At 58.5% G+C, this 22,274-nt stretch overlaps 2 protein-coding genes across 2 annotated transcripts; both read left to right on the top strand.

Moving 5' to 3' along the window:
* The first annotated feature begins 17,213 nt into the window (after positions 1–17,213).
* Positions 17,214–18,924, top strand: LOC126159957 (apical junction molecule-like). The gene is made up of 3 exons (XM_049916764.1): positions 17,214–17,347; positions 17,531–18,100; positions 18,165–18,924. The coding sequence occupies exons 1-3, from the start codon at positions 17,214–17,216 to the stop codon at positions 18,922–18,924; spliced, it is 1,464 nt and encodes a 487-aa protein (XP_049772721.1).
* Positions 18,925–19,827: 903 nt separating this feature from the next.
* LOC126159956 (thermal hysteresis protein YL-1-like) lies at positions 19,828–20,277 on the top strand. The gene has a single exon (XM_049916763.1). The coding sequence runs from the start codon at positions 19,828–19,830 to the stop codon at positions 20,275–20,277; it is 450 nt and encodes a 149-aa protein (XP_049772720.1).
* The last annotated feature ends 1,997 nt before the right edge of the window (positions 20,278–22,274 follow it).

Below are 22,274 nucleotides of genomic sequence, written 5' to 3'. Positions count from 1 at the left end.
GAGGGTGCACTCTGTAACAAGGGTGCACTCTGTGCGAAGGCAGCACTCTGTGCGAAGGCTGCACTCTGTGCGAAGGCTGCACTCTATGCGAAGGCTGCACTCTGTGCGAAGTCAGCACTCCTTGCCAAGGCTGCACTCCTTGCCAAGGCTGCATTCTATGCGAAGATTGCACTCCTTGCGAAGGCAGCACTCTGTGCGAAGGCTGCACTCCCTGCGAAGGCTGCACTGCATGCGAAGGCAGCACTCCGTGCAAAGGCTGCACTCCTTGCGAAGGCAGCACTCCGTGCGAAGGCTGCACTCCGTGCGTAGGCTGCACTCCTTGCGAAGGGAGCACTCTGTGCGAAGGCAGCACTCCTTGCGAAGGCTGCACTCCTTGCGAAGGCAGCTCTCCTTGCGAAGGAAGCACTCTGTGCAAAGGCTGCACTCTGTGCGAAGGCAGCTGTCTGTGCGAAGGAAGCACTCTGTGAGAAGGCAGCACTCTGCGCGAAGGCAGCACTCTGAGCGAAGGCAGCACTCTTTGCGAAGGCTGCACTCTGTGCGAAGGCAGCACTCCTTGCGAAGGCAGCACTATGTGCGAAGGCAGCACTCCGTGCGAAGGTTGCACTCCTTGCGAAGGCAGCACTCTGTGCAAAGGCTGCACTCTGTGCGAAGGCAGCACTCTGTGCGAAGGCAGCACTCCTTGCGAAGGCTGCACTCTGTGCGGAGGCAGCACTCTGTGCGAAGGCATCACTCCTTGCGAAGGCTGCACTCCTTGCGAAGGCAGCACTCCTTGCGAAGGCAGCACTCAGTGTGATGGCTGCACTCCGTGCGAAGGTTGCACTCCTTGCGAAGGGAGCACTCTGTGCGAAGGCAGCACTCCTTGCGAAGGCTGTATTCCTTGCGAAGGCAGCACTCTGTTTGAAGGCAGCACTCTGTGCGAAGGCAGCACTCTGTGCGAAGGCAGCACTCTGTGCGAAGGCAGCACTCTGCGCGAGGGCGGCACCCTCTGCGGAGGGTGCACTCTGTGCGAAGGCAGCACTCTGTGTGAAGGAAGAACTCTGTGCGAAAGCAGCACTCTGTGCGAAGGCAGCACTCCTTGTGAAGGCAGCACTCTGTGCGAAGGGTGCACTCTGTGCGAAGGCAGCACCCTGTGCGAAGTCAGCACCCTGTGCGAAGGCAGCACCCTGTGCGGAGGCAGCACCCTGTGCGAAGGCAGCACTCTGTAAGAAGGCAGCACTCTGTGCGAAGGCAGCACTCTGTGCAAAGGCAGCACTCTGTGCGAAGGCAGCACTCTGTGCGAAGGCAGCACTCCTTGCGAAGGCTGCACTCCTTGCGAAGGCAGCACTCCGTGCGAAGGCTGCACTCCTTACGAAGGGAGCTCTCCGTGCGAAGGCTGAACTCCGTGCAAAGGCTGCACTCCTTGCGAAGGCAACACTCCTTGCGAAGGCTGCACTCCGTTCGAAGGCAGCACTCCTTGCGAAGGCAGCACTCCTTGCGAAGGCAGCACTCCTTGCGAAGGCAGCACTCCGTGCGAAGGCTGCACTCCGTGTGAAGGCTGCACTCCGTGCGAAGGCTGCACTCTGTGCGAAGGCAGCACTCTGAGCGAAGGCTGCACTCTGCGCAAAGGCTGCACTCTGTGCGAAGATTGCACTCTGTGCGAAGGCAGCACTCTGTGCGAAGGCAGCACACTGTGCGAAGGCAGCACTCTGTGCGAAGGCTCCACTCAGTGCGAAGACAGCACTCTGTGCGAAGGCAACACTCTGTGCGAAGGCAGCACTCCTTGCGAAGTCTGCACTCCTTGCGAAGGCAGCACTCCTTGCGAAGGCAGCACTCCTTGCGAAGGCTGCACTCCGTGCGAAGGCTGCACTCCGTGCGAAGGCTGCACTCCGTGCGAAGGCAGCACTCCTTGCGAAGGGAGCACTCTGTGCGAAGGCTGCACTCCGTGCGAAGGCTGCACTGCTTGCGAAGGAAGCACTCTGTGCGAAGTTTGCACTCTGTGCGAAGCCAGCACTCTGTGCGAAGGCAGCACTCTCTGCAGAGGGTGCACTCTGTGCGAAGGGTGCACTCTGTGCGAAGGCAGCACTTTGTGCGACGGCAGGACTCCTTGTGAAGGCTGCACTCCTTGCGAAGGCAGCACTCCGTGCGAAGGCTGCACTACGTGCGAAGGCTGTACTCCTTGCAAAGGGAGCACTCTGTGCGAAGGATGCACTCTGTGCGAAGACAGCACTCTGTGCGAAGACAGCACTCTGTGCGAAGGCAGCACTCTGTGCCAAGGCTGCACTCCTTGCGAAGGCTGCACTCCTTGCAAAGGCTGCACTCCTTGCGAAGGCAGCACTCTGTTCGAAGGCAGCACTCTGTGCGAAGGCAGCTCTCTGTGCGAAGGAAGCACTATGTGCGAAGGCAGCACTCTGCGCGAAGGCAGCACTCTTCGCGATGGCAGCACTCCTTGCGAAGGCTGCTATCTGTGCGAAGGCAGCACTCTGTGCGAAGGCAGCACTCTGTGCCAAGGCTGCACTCCTTGCGAAGGCATTACTCCGTGCGAAGGCTTCACTCCGTGCGAAGGTTGCACTCCTTGCGAAGGGAGCACTCCGTGCGAAGGCTGCACTCCGTGCGAAGGCTGCACTCCATGCGAAGGCAGCACTCTGTGCGAAGGCTGCACTCTGTGCGAAGGCAGCACTCTGTGCGAAGGCAGCACTCTGTGCAAAGGCAGCACTCTGCGCGAAGGTAGCACTCTGCGCGAGGGCGGCGCCCTCTGCGGAGGGTGCACTCTGTGCGAAAGCAGCACTCTGTGCGAAGGCAGCACTCTGTGCGAAGACAGCACCCTGTGCGAAGGCAGCAGTCCTTGCGAAGGCAGCACTCCTTGCGAAGGGTGCACTCTGTGCAAAGGCAGCACTCTGTGCTAAGGCAGCACTCTGTGCGAAGGCAGCTCTCTGTGCGAAGGCAGCACTCTGTGCGAAGGCAGCACTCTGTGCGAATGCTGCACTCTGTGCGAAGGCAGCACTCTGTGCGAAGGCAACACTCTGTGCAAAGACAGAACTCTGTGCGAAGGCAGCACTCTGTGCGAAGGCAACACTCTGTGCGAAGGCAGCAGTCCTTGCGAAGGCAGCACTCCTTGCGAAGGGTGCACTCTGTGCGAAGGCAGCATTCTGTGCGAAGGCAGCACTCTGTGCGAAGGCAGCACTCTGTGTGAAGGCTGCACTCCTTCCAAAGTCAGCACTCCGTGCAAAGGCTGCACTCCTTGCGAAGTCAGCACTCCGTGCGAAGGCTGCACTCTGTACGAAGGCTGCACTCCTTACGAAGGGAGCACTCTGTGCGAAGGCTGCACTCTGTGCGAAGGCTGCACTCTGTGCGAAGGCAGCACTCTGTGCGAAGGCTCCACTCAGTGCGAAGACAGCACTCTGTGCGAAGGCAACACTCTGTGCGAAGGCAGCATTCCTTGCGAAGGCAGCACTCCTTGCGAAGGGTGCACTCTGTGCGAAGGCAGCATTCTGTGCGAAGGCAGCACTCTGTGCGAAGGCAGCACTCTGTGTGAAGGCTGCACTCCTTCCAAAGTCAGCACTCCGTGCAAAGGCTGCACTCCTTGCGAAGTCAGCACTCCGTGCGAAGGCTGCACTCTGTACGAAGGCTGCACTCCTTACGAAGGGAGCACTCTGTGCGAAGGCTGCACTCTGTGCGAAGGCTGCACTCTGTGCGAAGCAGCACTCTGTGCGAAGGCAGCACTCCTTGCGAAAGCAGCACTCCTTGCGAAGGCAGCACTCCTTGCGATGGCTGCACTCCTTGCGAAGGCAGCACTCCTTGCGAAGGTTGCACTCTGTGCGGAGGCAGCACTCTCTGTGGAGGGTGCACTCTGTGCGAAGGCTGCACTTCGTGCAAAGGGTGCACTCTGTGTGAAGGCAGCACACTGTGCCAAGGCTGCACTCCTTGGGAAGGCAGCACTCCGTGCGAAGGCTCCACTCCGTGCGAAAGTTGCACTCCTTGCGAAGGGAGCACTCTGTGCCAAGGCTGCACTCAGTGCGAAGGCTGCACTCCGTGCGAAGGCTGCACTCCTTGCGAAGGCTGCTCTCCTTGCGAAGGCAACACTCCTTTCGAAGGCAGCACTCTGTCCGAAGGCAGCACTCTGTGCGAAGGCAGACTCTGTGCGAAATCTGCACTCTGTGCGAAAGCTGCACTCCTTGCGAAGGCATTACTCTGTACAAAGGCTGCATTCTGTGTGAAGGCAGCACTCTGTGCGAAGGCTGGACTCTGTTCGAAGGCTGCGCTCTGTGCAAAGACTGCACTCTGTGCGAAGGCTGAACTCTGTGTGAAGGCTGCACTCTGTGCGAAGGCTGCACTCTCCGCGAAGGCTGCACTCTGTGCGAAAGCTGCACTTCGTGCGAAGGCTGCACTCCGTGCGAAGGCTGCACTCCGTGCGAAGGCTGCACTCCTTGCGATGGCAGCACTCCGTGCGACGGCTGCACTCCGTGCGAAGGCTGCACTCCGTGCGAAGGCTGCACTCCTTGCGAAGGCTGCACTCCTTGCGAAGGCAGCACTCCTTGCGAAGGCAGCAGTCTGTGCGAAGGCAGCACTCTGTGCGAAGGCAGCACTGTGTGCGAAGGCAGCACTCTGTGCGAAGGCTGAACTCTGTGCGAAGGCAGCACCCTGTGCGAAGGCAGCACTCTGTGCGACGGCTGCACTCCTTGCGATGGCAGCAGTCCGTGCGAAGGCTGCACTCCGTGCGAAGGCTGCACTCCTTGCGAAGGGAGCACTCTGTGCGAAGGCTGCACTCCGTGCGAAGGCTGCACTCCTTGCGAAGGCGGCACTCTGCGAAGGCAGCACTCTGTGCGAAGGCAGCACTCTGTGCAAAGGAAGCACTCTGTGCGAAGGCAGCACTCTGCGCAGGCAGCATTCTCTGTGGAGGATGCACTCTGTGTGAAGGCAGCACTCTGTGCGTAGGCTGCACTCTGTGCGAAGGCTGCACTCTGTGCGAAGGCTGCACTCTGTGCGAAGGCTGCACTCTGTGCGAAGGCTGCACTCTGTGCGAAGGCTGCACTCTGTGCGAAGGCTGCGCTCTGTGCGAAGGCTGCGCTCTGTGCGAAGGCTGCGCTCTGTGAGAAGGCTGCGCTCTGTGCGAAGGCTGCGCTCTGTGCGAAGGCTGCGCTCTGTGCGAAGGCTGCGCTCTGTGCGAAGGCTGCGCTCTGTGCGAAGGCTGCACTCCGTGCGAAGGCTGCACTCCGTGCGAAGGCTGCACTCCGTGCGAAGGCTGCACTCCGTGCGAAGGCTGCACTCCGTGCGAAGGCTGCACTCCGTGCGAAGGCTGCACTCCGTGCGAAGGCCGCACTCCTTGCAAAGGCAGAACTCCGTGCGACGGCTGCACTCCGTGCGAAGGCTGCACTCCGTGCAAAGGATGCACTCATTGTGAAGGCTGCACTCCTTGTGAAGGCTGCACTCCTTGCGAAGGTAGCACTCCATGCGAAGGCAGCAGTCTGTGCGAAGGCAGCACTCTGTGCGAAGGCAGCACTCTGTGCGAAGGCAGCACTCTGTGCGAAGGCTGCACTCCTTGCGAAGTCAGCACTCCGTGCGAAGGCTGCACTCTGTGCGAAGGCTGTACTCCTTACGAAGGGAGCTTTCTGTGCGAAGGCTGCACTCTGTGCGAAGGCTGCACTCTGTGCGAAAGCAGCACTCTGTGCGAAGGCAGCACTCCTTGCGAAGGCAGCACTCTTTGCGAAGGCAGCACTCCTTCCGTTGGCTGCACTCCTTGCGAAGGCAGCACTCCTTGCGAAGGTTGCACTCCGTGCTAAGGCTGCAATCCGTGCGAAGGCTGCACCAATTGCGAAGGGTGGACTCTGTGCGAAGGCTGCAATCCGTGCGAAGGCTGCACTCCTTGCGATGGCAGCACTCTGTGCTAAGTTTGCACTCTGTGCGAAGCCAGACTCTGTGCGGAGGCAGCACTCTCTGCGGAGGGTGCACTCTGTACGAAGGCTGCACTCCGTGCGAAGGGTGCACTCTGTGCGAAGGCAGCACTCTGTGCCAAGGCTGCACTCCTTGCGAAGGCAGCACTCCGTGCGAAGGCTGCACTCCGTGCGAAGGTTGCACTCCGTGCGAAGGTTGCACTCCTTGAAAAGGGAGCACTCTGTGCGAAGGCTGCACTCCGTGCGAAGGCTGCACTCCGTGCGAAGGCTGCGCTGTGTGCGAAGGCTGCACTCTGTGTGAAGGCTGCACTCCTTGCAAAGGCTGCACTCCTTGCGAAGGCAGCACTCCTTGCGAAGGCTGCACTCCGTGCGAAGGTTGCACTCCTTGCGAAGGGAGCACTCTGTGCGAAGGCTGCACTCTGTGCAAAGGCTCCACTCGGTGCAAAGGCTGCACTCTGTGCGAAGGCTGCACTCCGTGCGAAGGCTGCACTCCGTGAGAAGGCTGCACTCCATTTCGAAGGCAGCCCTCCGTGCGACGGCTGCACTCCGTGCAAAGGCTGCACTCCGTGCGAAGGCTGCACTCCTTGCGAAGGCTGCACTCCTTGCGAAGGCTGCACTCCTTGCGAAGGCAGCACTCCTTGCGAAGGCAGCACTCTGTGCGAAGGCAGCACTCCGTGGGAAGGCAGCTCTCTGTGCGAAGGCAGCACTCCTTGGGAAGGCTGCACTCTGTGCGAAGGCAGCACTCTGTGCGAAGGCAGCACACTGTGCGAAGGCAGCACTGTTTGCGAAGGCTGCACTCCTTTTGAAGGCTGCACTCCATGCGAAGGCTGCACTCTGTGTGAAGGCTGCACTCCTTGCGAAGGCAGCCCTCCGTGCAACGGCTGCACTCCGTGCAAAGGCTGCACTCCGTGCAAAGGCTGCACTCCTTGCGAAGGCTGCACTCCTTGCGAAGGCAGCACTCTGTGCAAAGACTGCACTCCGTGCGAAGGATGCACTCTGTGCGAAAGCAGCACTCTGTGCGAAGGCAGCACTCTGTGCGAAGACAGCACCCTGTGCGAAGGCAGCAGTCCTTGCGAAGGCAGCACTCCTTGCGAAGGGTGCACTCTGTGCAAAGGCAGCACTCTGTGCTAAGGCAGCACTCTGTGCGAAGGCAGCTCTCTGTGCGAAGGCAGCACTCTGTGCGAAGGCAGCACTCTGTGCGAATGCTGCACTCTGTGCGAATGCTGCACTCTGTGCGAAGGCAGCACTCTGTGCGAAGGCAACACTCTGTGCAAAGACAGAACTCTGTGCGAAGGCAGCACTCTGTGCGAAGGCAACACTCTGTGCGAAGGCAGCAGTCCTTGCGAAGGCAGCACTCCTTGCGAAGGGTGCACTCTGTGCGAAGGCAGCATTCTGTGCGAAGGCAGCACTCTGTGCGAAGGCAGCACTCTGTGTGAAGGCTGCACTCCTTCCAAAGTCAGCACTCCGTGCAAAGGCTGCACTCCTTGCGAAGTCAGCACTCCGTGCGAAGGCTGCACTCTGTACGAAGGCTGCACTCCTTACGAAGGGAGCACTCTGTGCGAAGGCTGCACTCTGTGCGAAGGCTGCACTCTGTGCGAAGGCAGCACTCTGTGCGAAGGCTCCACTCAGTGCGAAGACAGCACTCTGTGCGAAGGCAACACTCTGTGCGAAGGCAGCAGTCCTTGCGAAGGCAGCACTCCTTGCGAAGGGTGCACTCTGTGCGAAGGCAGCATTCTGTGCGAAGGCAGCACTCTGTGCGAAGGCAGCACTCTGTGTGAAGGCTGCACTCCTTCCAAAGTCAGCACTCCGTGCAAAGGCTGCACTCCTTGCGAAGTCAGCACTCCGTGCGAAGGCTGCACTCTGTACGAAGGCTGCACTCCTTACGAAGGGAGCACTCTGTGCGAAGGCTGCACTCTGTGCGAAGGCTGCACTCTGTGCGAAGCAGCACTCTGTGCGAAGGCAGCACTCCTTGCGAAAGCAGCACTCCTTGCGAAGGCAGCACTCCTTGCGATGGCTGCACTCCTTGCGAAGGCAGCACTCCTTGCGAAGGTTGCACTCTGTGCGGAGGCAGCACTCTCTGTGGAGGGTGCACTCTGTGCGAAGGCTGTACTTCGTGCAAAGGGTGCACTCTGTGTGAAGGCAGCACACTGTGCCAAGGCTGCACTCCTTGGGAAGGCAGCACTCCGTGCGAAGGCTGCACTCCGTGCGAAAGTTGCACTCCTTGCGAAGGGAGCTCTCTGTGCCAAGGCTGCACTCCGTGCGAAGGCTGCACTCCGTGCGAAGGCTGCACTCCTTGCGAAGGCTGCTCTCCTTGCGAAGGCAACACTCCTTTCGAAGGCAGCACTCTGTCCGAAGGCAGCACTCTGTGCGAAGGCAGACTCTGTGCGAAATCTGCACTCTGTGCGAAAGCTGCACTCCTTGCGAAGGCATTACTCTGTACAAAGGCTGCATTCTGTGTGAAGGCAGCACTCTGTGCGAAGGCTGGACTCTGTTCGAAGGCTGCGCTCTGTGCAAAGACTGCACTCTGTGCGAAGGCTGAACTCTGTGTGAAGGCTGCACTCTGTGCGAAGGCTGCACTCTCCGCGAAGGCTGCACTCTGTGCGAAAGCTGCACTTCGTGCGAAGGCTGCACTCCGTGCGAAGGCTGCACTCCTTGCGAAGGCTGCACTCCTTGCGAAGGCAGCACTCCTTGCGAAGGCAGCAGTCTGTGCGAAGGCAGCACTCTGTGCGAAGGCAGCACTGTGTGCGAAGGCAGCACTCTGTGCGAAGGCTGAACTCTGTGCGAAGGCAGCACCCTGTGCGAAGGCAGCACTCTGTGCGACGGCTGCACTCCTTGCGATGGCAGCAGTCCGTGCGAAGGCTGCACTCCGTGCGAAGGCTGCACTCCTTGCGAAGGGAGCACTCTGTGCGAAGGCTGCACTCCGTGCGAAGGCTGCACTCCTTGCGAAGGCGGCACTCTGCGAAGGCAGCACTCTGTGCGAAGGCAGCACTCTGTGCAAAGGAAGCACTCTGTGCGAAGGCAGCACTCTGCGCAGGCAGCATTCTCTGTGGAGGATGCACTCTGTGTGAAGGCAGCACTCTGTGCGTAGGCTGCACTCTGTGCGAAGGCTGCACTCTGTGCGAAGGCTGCACTCTGTGCGAAGGCTGCACTCTGTGCGAAGGCTGCACTCTGTGCGAAGGCTGCGCTCTGTGCGAAGGCTGCGCTCTGTGCGAAGGCTGCGCTCTGTGCGAAGGCTGCGCTCTGTGAGAAGGCTGCGCTCTGTGCGAAGGCTGCGCTCTGTGCGAAGGCTGCGCTCTGTGCGAAGGCTGCGCTCTGTGCGAAGGCTGCGCTCTGTGCGAAGGCTGCACTCCGTGCGAAGGCTGCACTCCGTGCGAAGGCTGCACTCCGTGCGAAGGCTGCACTCCGTGCGAAGGCTGCACTCCGTGCGAAGGCCGCACTCCTTGCAAAGGCAGAACTCCGTTCGACGGCTGCACTCCGTGCGAATGCTGCACTCCGTGCAAAGGATGCACTCATTGTGAAGGCTGCACTCCTTGTGAAGGCTGCACTCCTTGCGAAGGTAGCACTCCTTGCGAAGGCAGCAGTCTGTGCGAAGGCAGCACTCTGTGCGAAGGCGGCACTCTGTGCGAAGGCAGCACTCTGTGCGAAGGCTGCACTCCTTGCGAAGTCAGCACTCCGTGCGAAGGCTGCACTCTGTGCGAAGGCTGTACTCCTTACGAAGGGAGCTTTCTGTGCGAAGGCTGCACTCTGTGCGAAGGCTGCACTCTGTGCGAAAGCAGCACTCTGTGCGAAGGCAGCACTCCTTGCGAAGGCAGCACTCTTTGCGAAGGCAGCACTCCTTCCGTTGGCTGCACTCCTTGCGAAGGCAGCACTCCTTGCGAAGGTTGCACTCCGTGCTAAGGCTGCAATCCGTGCGAAGGCTGCACCAATTGCGAAGGGTGGACTCTGTGCGAAGGCTGCAATCCGTGCGAAGGCTGCACTCCTTGCGATGGCAGCACTCTGTGCTAAGTTTGCACTCTGTGCGAAGCCAGACTCTGTGCGGAGGCAGCACTCTCTGCGGAGGGTGCACTCTGTACGAAGGCTGCACTCCGTGCGAAGGGTGCACTCTGTGCGAAGGCAGCACTCTGTGCCAAGGCTGCACTCCTTGCGAAGGCAGCACTCCGTGCGAAGGCTGCACTCCGTGCGAAGGTTGCACTCCGTGCGAAGGTTGCACTCCTTGAAAAGGGAGCACTCTGTGCGAAGGCTGCACTCCGTGCGAAGGCTGCACTCCGTGCGAAGGCTGCGCTGTGTGCGAAGGCTGCACTCTGTGCGAAGGCTGCACTCATTGCAAAGGCTGCACTCCTTGCGAAGGCAGCACTCCTTGCGAAGGCTGCACTCCGTGCGAAGGTTGCACTCCTTGCGAAGGGAGCACTCTGTGCGAAGGCTGCACTCTGTGCAAAGGCTCCACTCGGTGCAAAGGCTGCACTCTGTGCGAAGGCTGCACTCCGTGCGAAGGCTGCACTCCGTGAGAAGGCTGCACTCCATTTCGAAGGCAGCCCTCCGTGCGACGGCTGCACTCCGTGCAAAGGCTGCACTCCGTGCGAAGGCTGCACTCCTTGCGAAGGCTGCACTCCTTGCGAAGGCTGCACTCCTTGCGAAGGCAGCACTCCTTGCGAAGGCAGCACTCTGTGCGAAGGCAGCACTCTGTGGGAAGGCAGCTCTCTGTGCGAAGGCAGCACTCCTTGGGAAGGCTGCACTCTGTGCGAAGGCAGCACTCTGTGCGAAGGCAGCACACTGTGCGAAGGCAGCACTGTTTGCGAAGGCTGCACTCCTTTTGAAGGCTGCACTCCATGCGAAGGCTGCACTCTGTGTGAAGGCTGCACTCCTTGCGAAGGCAGCCCTCCGTGCAACGGCTGCACTCCGTGCAAAGGCTGCACTCCGTGCAAAGGCTGCACTCCTTGCGAAGGCTGCACTCCTTGCGAAGGCAGCACTCTGTGCAAAGACTGCACTCCGTGCGAAGGCAGCACCCTGTGCGAAGGCAGCACTCTGTGCGAAGGCTGCACTCTGTGTGATGGCTGCACACTGTGCGATGACTGCACTCCTTGCGAAGGTTGCACTCCTTGTGAAGGCAGCTCTCTGTGCGAAGGCTGCACTCTGTGCGAAGGCAGCACTCTGTGCGATTGCTGCACTCCTTGCGAAGGCAGCACTCTGTGCGAAGACTGCACTCTGTGCGACGGCAGCACTCCATGCGAAGGCAGCACTCTGTTTGAATGCAGCATTCTGTGCAAAGGCTGCACTCTGTGCAAAGGCTGCACTCTGTGCGAAGGCTGCACCCTGTGCAAAGGCAGCACACTGTGCGAAGTCGGCACTCTGTGCGAAGGCAGCACTCTGCGCAAAGGCAGCACTCTGTGCTAAGGCAGCACTCTGTGCGAATTGTGCACTCTGTGCGTAGGCAGCACTCTATGCAAAGGCAGCACTCCGTGCGAAGGCAGCACTCTGTGCGAAGGCTGTACTCTGTGCCAAAGCTGCATTCCTTGCAAAGGCTGCACTCCGTGCGAAGGGAGCACTCTGTGCGAAGGCTGCACTCCGTGCGAAGGCTGCACTCCTTGCGAAGGCAGCTCTCTGTGCGAAGGCAGCACTCTGCGCAAAGGCTGCACTCCGTGCGAAGGCAGCAATTCGTGCAAAGGCTGCAATCCGTGCGACAGCTGCACTCCTTGCGAAGGCAGCAATCTGTGCGAAGGCAGCACCGTGCGCGAAGGCTGCACTCCTTGCGAAGGCAGCACTCCCTGCGAAATCAGCACTTCGTGCGAAGGCAGGACTCCTTGCGAACGCTGCACTCCTTGCGAAGGCAGCACTCTGTGCGAAAGCTGCACACCGTGCGAAAGCAGCACTCTGTGCGAAGGCTGCACTCCGTGCGATGGATGCACTCCTTGCGAAGGCTGCACTCTGTGGGAAGGCTGCACTCTGTGTGAAGGCAGCGCTCTGTGCGAAGGCTGCGCTCTGTGCGAAGGCTGCGCTCTGTGCGAAGGCTGCGCTCTGTGCGAAGGCTGCGCTCTGTGCGAAGGCTGCGCTCTGTGCGAAGGCTGCGCTCTGTGCGAAGGCTGCGCTCTGTGAGAAGGCTGCGCTCTGTGCGAAGGCTGCGCTCTGTGCGAAGGCTGCGCTCTGTGCGAAGGCTGCGCTCTGTGCGAAGGCTGCGCTCTGTGCGAAGGCTGCGCTCTGTGCGAAGACTGCACTCTGTGCGACGGCAGCACTCCATGCGAAGGCAGCACTCTGTTTGAATGCAGCATTCTGTGCAAAGGCTGCACTCTGTGCAAAGGCTGCACTCTGTGCGAAGGCTGCACCCTGTGCAAAGGCAGCACACTGTGCGAAGTCGGCACTCTGTGCGAAGGCAGCACTCTGCGCAAAGGCAGCACTCTGTGCTAAGGCAGCACTCTGTGCGAATTGTGCACTCTGTGCGTAGGCAGCACTCTATGCAAAGGCAGCACTCTGCGCAAAGGCTGCACTCCGTGCGAAGGCAGCAATTCGTGCAACGGCTGCAATCCGTGCGACAGCTGCACTCCTTGCGAAGGCAGCAATCTGTGCGAAGGCAGCACCGTGCGCGAAGGCTGCACTCCTTGCGAAGGCAGCACTCCCTGCGAAATCAGCACTTCGTGCGAAGGCAGGACTCCTTGCGAACGCTGCACTCCTTGCGAAGGCAGCACTCTGTGCGAAAGCTGCACACCGTGCGAAAGCAGCACTCTGTGCGAAGGCTGCACTCCGTGCGATGGATGCACTCCTTGCGAAGGCTGCACTCTGTGGGAAGGCTGCACTCTGTGTGAAGGCAGCACTCTGTGCGAAGGCAGCACTATGTGCGAAGGCAGCACTCTGTGCGAAGGCAGCACTCTGTGCGAAGGCTGCACTCTGTGCGAAGGCTGCACTCCATGCGAAGGCAGCACTCCGTGCGAATGCTGCACCCCTTGCGAAGGCTGCACTCCTTGCGAAGGCTGCACTCCTTGCGAAGGCAGCACTCTGTGCGAAGGCTGCACTCCATGCAAAGGCTGCACTCCTTGCGTAGGCAGCACTCCGTGCGAAGGCTGCACCCCTTGCGAAGGCTGCACTCTTTGCGAAGCCAGCACTCTGTGTGAAGGCAGCACCCCATGTGAAGGCTGCACTCCTTGCGAAGGCAGCACTCTGTGCGAAGGCTGCACTCCATGCAAAGGCTGCACTCCTTGCGAAGGCAGCACTCCGTGCGAAGGCTGCACCCCTTGCGAAGGCTGCACTCCATGCAAAGGCTGCACTCCTTGCGAAGGCAGCACTCCGTGCGAAGGCTGCACCCCTTGCGAAGGCTGCACTCCTTGCGAAGCCAGCACTCTGTGTGAAGGCAGCACCCCATGTGAAGGCTGCACTCCTTGCGAAAGCAGCACTCTGTGCGAAGGCTGCACTCCGTGTGAAGGCATCACTCCGTGCGAAGGTTGCATTCCGTGCGACGGCTGCACTCATTGCGAAGGCTGCACTCCATACGTTGGCTGCACGCCTTGCGACGGCTGCACTCCATGCGACAGCTGCATGCCTTGTGACGGCTGCACTCTGTGCGAAGGCTGCACTCAGTGCGAAGGCTGCACTCCGTGCGAAGACTGCACTCCTTGCGAAGGCAGCACTCCGTGCAAAGGCTGCACTCCTTGCGAAGGCACAGATTGCGAGGACAACACAGCATGCGAGGACGAAACAGCATGCGAGTACGTCACAGCTTGCGAGGACAGCACAGCTTGCGAGGACAGCTCAGCTTGCGAGGACAGCACAGCTTGCGGGGAGAGCACAGCTTGCAAGGACAGCACAGGTTGCAGGGACAGCACAGCTTGCAGGGCAGCACAGCTTGCGGGGACAGCACAGCTTGCGGGGACAGCACACCTTGTGGGGACAGCACAGATTGCGAGGACAGCTGAACTTGAGATGAGTGCTCAACCTGAGAGGAGAGCTCAACAGGAGAGGACAGCTCAACTAGAGAGGACGGCTCAACTTGGCAGGACAGCTCAACTTGAGACGACAGCTCAACTTGAGAGGGCAGCTCAATTTGAGAAGACAGCTCAACTTGAGAGGACAGCTCAACTTGAGAGGACAGCTCAACTAGAAAGGACAGCTCAACTAGAAAGGACAGCTCAACTTGAGAGGACAGCTCAACTTGAGAGGACAGCTCAACTTGAGAGGACAGTCCAACTGGAGAGGACAGCTCAACTTGAGAGGACAGCTCAACTTGGGAGCACAGCACAAATTGCGAGGACAGCACAGCTTGCGAGGACAGCACAGCTTGCGAGGACAGCACACCTTGCGAGGACAGCACAGCTTGCGAGGACAGCTCAGCTTGAGAGGACAGCTCAACTTGCATGGACAGCAAAGCATGCGAGGAAAGCAAAGCTTGCGAGGACAGCGAAGCTTGCGAGGACAGCACGGCTTGCGAGGACTGCAGAGCTTGCGTGGACAGTACGGCGTCCGAGGACAGCACGGCTTGTGAGGACAGCACGGCCTGCGAGGACAGCATGGCTTGCGAGGACAGCACGGCTTGCGAGGACATCACATCTTGCGAGGACAGCACAGGTTGGGAGGACAGCACAGATTGCGAGGACAACACAGCATGCGAGGACAACACAGCATGCGAGGACGGCACAGCTTGTGAGGACCGCACAGCTTGCGAGGACAGCTCAGCTTGCGAGGACAGCTCAGCTTGCGGGGACAGCACAGTTTGCAAGGACAGCACAGTTTGCAGGGACAGCACAGCTTGCGGGGCAGCACAGCTTGCGGGGACAGCACAGCTTGTGGGGACAGAACAGATTGCGGGGACAGCACAGATTGTGGGGACAGCTCAACTTGAGAGGACAGCTCAACCTGAGAGGACAGCTCAACCTGAGAGGACAGCTCAACTAGAGAGGACAGCTCAACTTGACAGGACAGCTCAACTTGAGACGACAGCTCAACTTGAGAGGACAGCTCAACTTGAGAGGACAGCTCAACTTGAGAGGACAAATCAACCTGAGAGGACAGCTCAACTAGAGAGGACAGCTCAACTTGAGAGGACTGCTCAACTTGAGAGGACTGCTCAACTTGAGAGGACAGCTCAACTTGAGAGGACAGCTCAACTTGAGAGGACAGCTCAATTTGAGAGGACAGCCGAACTTGAGAGGATAGCTCAACTTGAGAGGGCAGCTCAACTTGAGAGGGCAGGTCAACTTGAGAATGCAGCTCAAATTGAGAGGGCAGCTCAACTTGAGAGGACAGCTCAACTTGAGAGGACAACACAACTTGCGAGGACTGCACAACTTGCGTGGACAGCAAAGCTTGTGAGGACAGCAAAGCTTGCGAGGACAGCAAAGCTTGCGAGGACAGCAAAGCTTGCGAGGACAGCACGGCTTGCGAGGACAGCTCAGCTTGCGAGGACAGCATAGGTTGCGAGGACAGCACAGCTTGCGAGGTCAGCACGGCTTGCAAGGACAGCACAGCTTGCGAGGACAGCACGGCCTGCAAGGACAGCACGGCTTTCGAGGACAGCATGGCTTGCGAGGACATCACATTTTGCGAGGACAGCACAGGTTGCGAGGACAGCACAGATTGCGAGGACAACACAGCATGCGAGGGCGACACAGCATGCGAGGACGTCACAGCTTGCGAGGACAGCGCATCTTGCGAGGACAGCTCAGCTTGCGAGGACAGTACAGCTTGCGGGGAGAGCACAGCTTGCAGGGCAGCACAGCTTGCGGGGACAGCACAGCTTGCGGGGACAGCACACCTCGTGGGGACAGCACAGATTGCGAGGACAGCTCAACTTGAGAGGACAGCTCAACCTGAGAGGAAAGCTCAACATGAGAGGACAGCTCAACTAGAGAGGACGGCTCAACTTGACAGGACAGCTCAACTTGAGACGACAGCTCAACTTGAGAGGAAAGCTCATTTTGAGAAGACAGCTCAACTTGAGAGGAGAGCTCAACTTGAGAGGACAGCCCAACTAGAGAGGACAGCTCAACTTGAGAGGACAGCTCAAGTCGAGAGGACAGCTCAATTTGAGAGGACAGCTCAACTTGAGAGGACAGCTAAACTTGAGGGGGCAGCTCAACTTGAGAGGGCAGCTCAACTTGAGAGGCCAGCTCAACTTGAGAGGACAGCTCAATTTGAGAGGAAAGCTCACCTGAGAGGACACCTCAACCTGAGAGGACAGCTCAACTTCAGAGGACAGTCCAACTGGAGAGGACAGCTCAACTTAAGAGGACAGCTCAACTTGAGAGGACAACACAACTTGCGAGGACAGCACAACTCGCGTGGACAGCAAAGCTTGCGAGGACAGGATAGCTAGCGAGGACAGCAAAGCTTGCGAGAACAGCACGGCTTGCGAGGACAACACAGCTTGCATGGACAGTACGGCATCCGAGGACCGCACAACTTGCGAGGACAGCTCAGCTTGGGAGGACAGCACGGCTTGCGAGGACAGCAAGGCTTGCGAGGACAGCACAGCTTGCGAGGACAGCACACCTTGCGAGGACCGCATAGCTTGTGAGGACAGCGCAGCTTGCAAGGACAGCACGGCCTGCAATGACAGCACGGCTTGCGAGGACAGCACGGCTTGCGAGGACATCACATCTTGCGAGGACAGCACAGCTTGCGGGGACAGTGCAGCTTGCACGGACAGCACAGCTTGTAGGGACAGCACAGCTTGCGGGGCAGCACAGCTTGCGGGGACAGCACAGCTTGTGGGGACAGCACACCTTATGGGGACAGCACAGATTGCGAGGACAGCTCAACTTGGGAGGACAGCTCAACCTGAGAGGAAAGCTCAACCTGAGAGGACAGCTCAACTAGAGAGGAAAGCTCAACTTGACAGGACAGCTCAACTTGAGGCGACAGCTCAACTTGAGGGAACAGCTCAACTTGAGAGGACAGCTCAACTTGAGAGGACAGCTCAACTTGTGACGACAGCTCAACTAGAGAGGACAGCTCAACTTGAGAGGACAGCGCAACTTGAGAGGACAGCTCAAGTTGAGAGGACAGCTCAACTTGAGAGGGCAGCTCAACTTGAGAGGGCATCTCAACTTGAGAGGTCAGCTCAACTTGAAAGGGCAGCTCAATTTGAGAGGACAGCTCAACTTGAGAGGAAAGCTCACCTGGGAGGACACCTCAACCTGAGAGGACAGCTCAACTTGAGAGGACAGTCCAACTGAAGAGGACAGCTGAACTTGAGAGGACAGCTCAACTTGAGAGGACAACACAACTTGCGAGGACAGCACAACTTGCGTGGACAGCAAAGCTTGCGAGGACAGCACGGCTTGCGAGGACAGCACAGCTTGCGTGGACAGTACGGCGTCCGAGGACAGCACGGCTTGCGAGGTCAGCACGGCTTGGGAGGACAGCATGGCTTGCGAGGACAGCACGGCTTGCGCGGACTGCACAGCTTGCGAGGACAGCACACCTTTCGAGGACAGCACGGCTTGCGAGGACAGCACAGCTTGCATGGACAGTATGGCGTCCGAGGACAGCAACAGCTTGTGAGGACAGCACGGCTTGGGAGGACAGCACGGCTTGTGAGGACAGCTCAACTTGAGAGGACAGCTCAACTTGAGAGGACAGCTCAACTTGAGAGGACAGCTCATCTAGAGAGGACAGCTCATTTAGAGAGGACAGCTCATCTAGAGAGGACAGCTCAACTTCAGAGGAAGCTCAACTTGAAGGAGAGCTCAACTTGAGAGGACATCTCAACTTGAGAGGACAGCTCAACTTGAGGGGACAGCTCAACTTGAGGTGACAACTCAACTTCAGAGGACAGCTCAAGTTGAGAGGACAGCTCAACTAGAGAGGACAGCTCAACTAGAGAGGACATCACAACTTGAGAGGACAGCTCAAGTTGAGAGGACAGCTGAACTTGAGAGGACAGCTGAACTTGTGAGGACAGCTCAACTTAAGAGGGCAGCTCAAGTTGAGAGGACAGCTCAACTTGAGAGGACAGCTCAACTTGAGAGGACAGCTCAACTTGAGAGCACAGCACAAATTGCGAGGACAGCACAGCTTGCGAGGACAGCACAGCTTGCGAGGACAGCACACCTTGCGAGGACAGCACAGCTTGCGAGGACAGCTCAGCTTGAGAGGACAGCTCAACTTGAGAGGAAAGCTCCCCTGAGAGGACACCTCAACCAAAGAGGACAGCTCAACTTGAGAGGACAGTCCAACTGGAGAGGACAGCTCAACTTGAGAGGACAGCTCAACTTGAGAGCACAGCACAAATTGCGAGGACGGCACAGCTTGTGAGTACAGCGCAGCTTGCGAGGACAGCTCAGCTTGCGAGGACAGCTCAGCTTGCGGGGACAGCACAGCTTGCAAGGACAGCACAGTTTGCAGGGACAGCACAGCTTGCGGGGAAGCACAGCTTGCGGGGACAGCACAGCTTGCGGGGACAGCACAGCTTGCGGGGACAGCACAGATTGCGGGGACAGCACAGATTGTGGGGACAGCTCAACTTGAGAGGACAGCTCAACCTGAGAGGACAGCTCAACCTGAGAGGACAGCTCAACTAGAGAGGACAGCTCAACTTGACAGGACAGCTCAACTTGAGACGACAGCTCAACTTGAGAGGACAGCTCAACTTGAGAGGACAGCTCAACCTGAGAGGACAGCTCAACTAGAGAGGACAGCTCAACTTGAGAGGACAGCTCAACTTGAGAGGAGAGCTCAACTTGAGAGGACAGCTCAATTTGAGAGGACAGCTCAACTTGAGAGGACAGCTCAACTTGAGAGGGCAGCTCAACTTGAGAGGGCAGGTCAACTTGAGAATGCAGCTCAAATTGAGAGGGCAGCTCAACTTGAGAGGACAGCTCAACTTGAGAGGAAAGCTCACCTGAGAGGGTACCTCAACCTAAGAGGACAGCTCAACTTGAGAGGACAGTCCAACTTAAGAGGACAGCTCAACTTGAGAGGACAGCTCAACTTGAAGAGGACAACACAACTTGAGAGGACTGCACAACTTGCGTGGACAGCAAAGCTTGTGAGGACAGCAAAGCTTGCAAGGACAGCAAAGCTTGCGAGGACAGCACGGCTTGCGAGGACAGCTCAGCTTGCGAGGACAGCATAGGTTGCGAGGACAGCACAGCTTGCGAGGTCAGCACAGCTTGCGAGGACAGCACATCTTGCGAGGACAGCACGGCCTGCAAGGACAGCACGGCTTGCGAGGACAGCATGGCTTGCGAGGACATCACATTTTGCGAGGACAGCACAGGTTGCGAGGACAGCACAGATTGCGAGGACAACACAGCATGTGAGGACGACACAGCATGCGAGTACATCACAGCTTGCGAGGACAGCGCAACTTGCGAGGACAGCTCAGCTTGCGAGGACAGCACAGCTTGTGGGGAGAGCACAGCTTGCAAGGACAGCACAGATTGCAGGGACAGCACAGCTTGCAGGGCAGCACAGCTTGTGGGGACAGCACAGCTTGCGGGGACAGCACACCTTGTGGGGACAGCACAGATTGCGAGGACAGCTGAACTTGAGAGGACAGCTCAACCTGAGAGGAAAGCTCAACATGAGAGAACAGCTCAACTAGAGAGGACGGCTCAACTTGACAGGACAGCTCAACTTGAGACGACAGCTCAACTTGAGAGGGCAGCACAATTTGAGAAGACAGCTCTACTTGAGAGGACAGCTCAACTTGAGAGGACAGCTCAACTAGAAAGGACAGCTCAACTTGAGAAGACAGCTCAACTTGAGAGGACAGCTCAACTTGAGAGGACAACTCAACTTCAGAGGACAGCTCAACTTGAGGGGACAGCTCAACTTGAGAGGGCAGCTCAACTTGAGAGGCCAGCTCAACTTGAGAGGACAGCTCAACTTGAGAGGAAAGCTCACCTGAGAGGACACCTCAACCTGAGAGGACAGCACAAATCGCGTGGACAGCAGAGCTTGCGAGGACAGCAAAGCTTCCGCTGACAGCAAAGCTTGCGAGGACAGCACGGCTTGCAAGGACAGCACAGCTTGCATGGACAGTACGGCATCCGAGGACCGTACAACTTGCGAGGACAGCTCGTCTTGGGAGGACAGCACGGCTTGCGAGGACAGCACGGCTTGCGAGGACAGCACAGCTTGTGAGGACAGCACACCTTGCGAGGACAGCACACCTTGCGAAGACAGCACAGCTTGCGAGGACAGCACACCTTGCGAGGACAGCACAGCTTGCGAGGACAGCACCGCTTGCAAGGACAGCACGGCCTGCAAGGACAGCACGGCTTGCGGGGACAGCACGGCTTGCGAGGACATCACATCTTGCGAGGACAGCACAGCTTTGCGGGGACAGCGCAGCTTGCACGGACAGCACAGCTTGCGGGGACAGCACAGCTTGCGGGGCAGCACAGCTTGCGGGGACAGCACAGCTTGTGGGGACAGCACACCTAATGGGGACAGCACAGATTGCGAGGACAGCTCAACTTGAGAGGACAGCTCAACTTGAGAGGACAGCTCAACTTGAGAGGACAGGTCAACTTGGGAGCACAGCACAAATTGCGAGGACAGCACAGCTTGCGAGGACAGCACACCTTGCAAGGACAGCACAGCTTGCGAGGACAGCTCAGCTTGAGAGGACAGCTCAACTTGAGAGGAAAGCTCACCTGAGAGGACACCTCAACCAAAGAGGACAGCTCAACTTGAGAGGACAGTCCAACTGGAGAGGCCAGCTCAACTTGAGAGGACAGCTCAACTCTAGAGGACAACTCAACTTGCGAGGACAGCTCAACTTGTGTGGACAGCAAAGCTTGTGAGGAAAGCAAAGCTTGCGAGGACAGCGAAGCTTGCGAGGACAGCACGGCTTGCGAGGACAGCAGAGCTTGCGTGGACAGTACGGCGTCCGAGGACAGCACGGCTTGCGAGGACAGCAAGGCTTGGGAGGACAGGACGGCTTGCAAGGACAGCACGGCTTGCGAGGACAGCACAGCTTGCAAGGACAGCACACCTTGCTAGGACAGCACAGCTTGCGAGGACACCAAAGCTTGCGAGGACAGCACACCTTGTGAGGACAGCATGGCTTGCGAGGACAGCACAGCCTGCAAGGACAGCACGCCCTGCAAGGTCAGCATGGCTTGCGAGGACAGCACGGCTTGTGAGGACATCACATCCTGCGAGGACAGCACAGGTTGGGAGGACAGCACAGATTGCGAGGACAACACAGCATGCGAGGACAACACAGCATGCGAGGACGGCACAGGTTATGAGGACAGCGCAGCTTGCGAGGACAGCTCAGCTTGCGAGGACAGCTCAGCTTGCGGGGACAGCACAGCTTGCAAGGACAGCACAGTTTGCAGGGACAGCACAGCTTGCGGGGCAGCACAGCTTGCGGGGACAGCACAGCTTGCGGGGACAGCACAGATTGCGGGGACAGCACAGATTGTGGGGACAGCTCAACTTGAGAGGACAGCTCAACCTGAGAGGACAGCTCAACCTGAGAGGACAGCTCAACTAGGGAGGACAGCTCAACTTGACAGGACAGCTCAACTTGAGACGACAGCTCAACTTGAGAGGACAGCTCAACTTGAGAGGACAGCTCAACTTGAGAGGACAGCTCAACCTGAGAGGACAGCTCAACTAGAGAGGACAGCTCAACTTGAGTGGACTGCTCAACTTGAGAGGACAGCTCAACTTGAGAGGACAGCTCAACCTGAGAGGAAAGCTCAACATGAGAGGACAGCTCAACTAGAGAGGACGGCTCAACTTGACAGGACAGCTCAACTTGAGACGACAGCTCAACTTGAGAGGGCAGCACAATTTGAGAAGACAGCTCTACTTGAGAGGACAGCTCAACTTGAGAGGGCAGCTCAACTTGAGAGGCCAGCTCAACTTGAGAGGACAGCTCAACTTGAGAGGAAAGCTCACCTGAGAGGACACCTCAACCTGAGAGGACAGCACAAATCGCGTGGACAGCAAAGCTTGCGAGGACAGCAAAGCTTCCGCTGACAGCAAAGCTTGCGAGGACAGCACAGCTTGCATGGACAGTACGGCATCCGAGGACCGTACAACTTGTGAGGACAGCTCGTCTTGGGAGGACAGCACGGCTTGCGAGGACAGCACGGCTTGCGAGGACAGCACAGCTTGCGAGGACAGCACACCTTGCGAGGACAGCACACTTTGCGAAGGCAGCACAGCTTGCGAGGACAGCACACCTGGCGAGGACAGCACAGCTTGTGAGGACAGCACAGCTTGCAAGGACAGCACGGCCTGCAAGGACAGCACGGCTAGCGAGGACAGCACGGCTTGCGAGGACATCACATCTTGCGAGGACAGCACAGCTTGCGGGGACAGCGCAGCTTGCACGGACAGCAAAGCTTGCGGGGACAGCACAGCTTGCGGGGCAGCACAGCTTGCGGGGACAGCACAGCTTGTGGGGACAGCATACCTAATGGGGACAGCACAGATTGCGAGGACAGCTCAACTTGAGAG

Source organism: Schistocerca cancellata, unplaced genomic scaffold (genome assembly GCF_023864275.1).
Source record: "Schistocerca cancellata isolate TAMUIC-IGC-003103 unplaced genomic scaffold, iqSchCanc2.1 HiC_scaffold_1150, whole genome shotgun sequence".
NCBI lineage: Eukaryota > Metazoa > Arthropoda > Insecta > Orthoptera > Acrididae > Schistocerca > Schistocerca cancellata.
The sequence above is the reverse complement of the archived record's forward strand: the minus strand, read 5'-3'. Positions and strand labels throughout refer to the sequence as shown.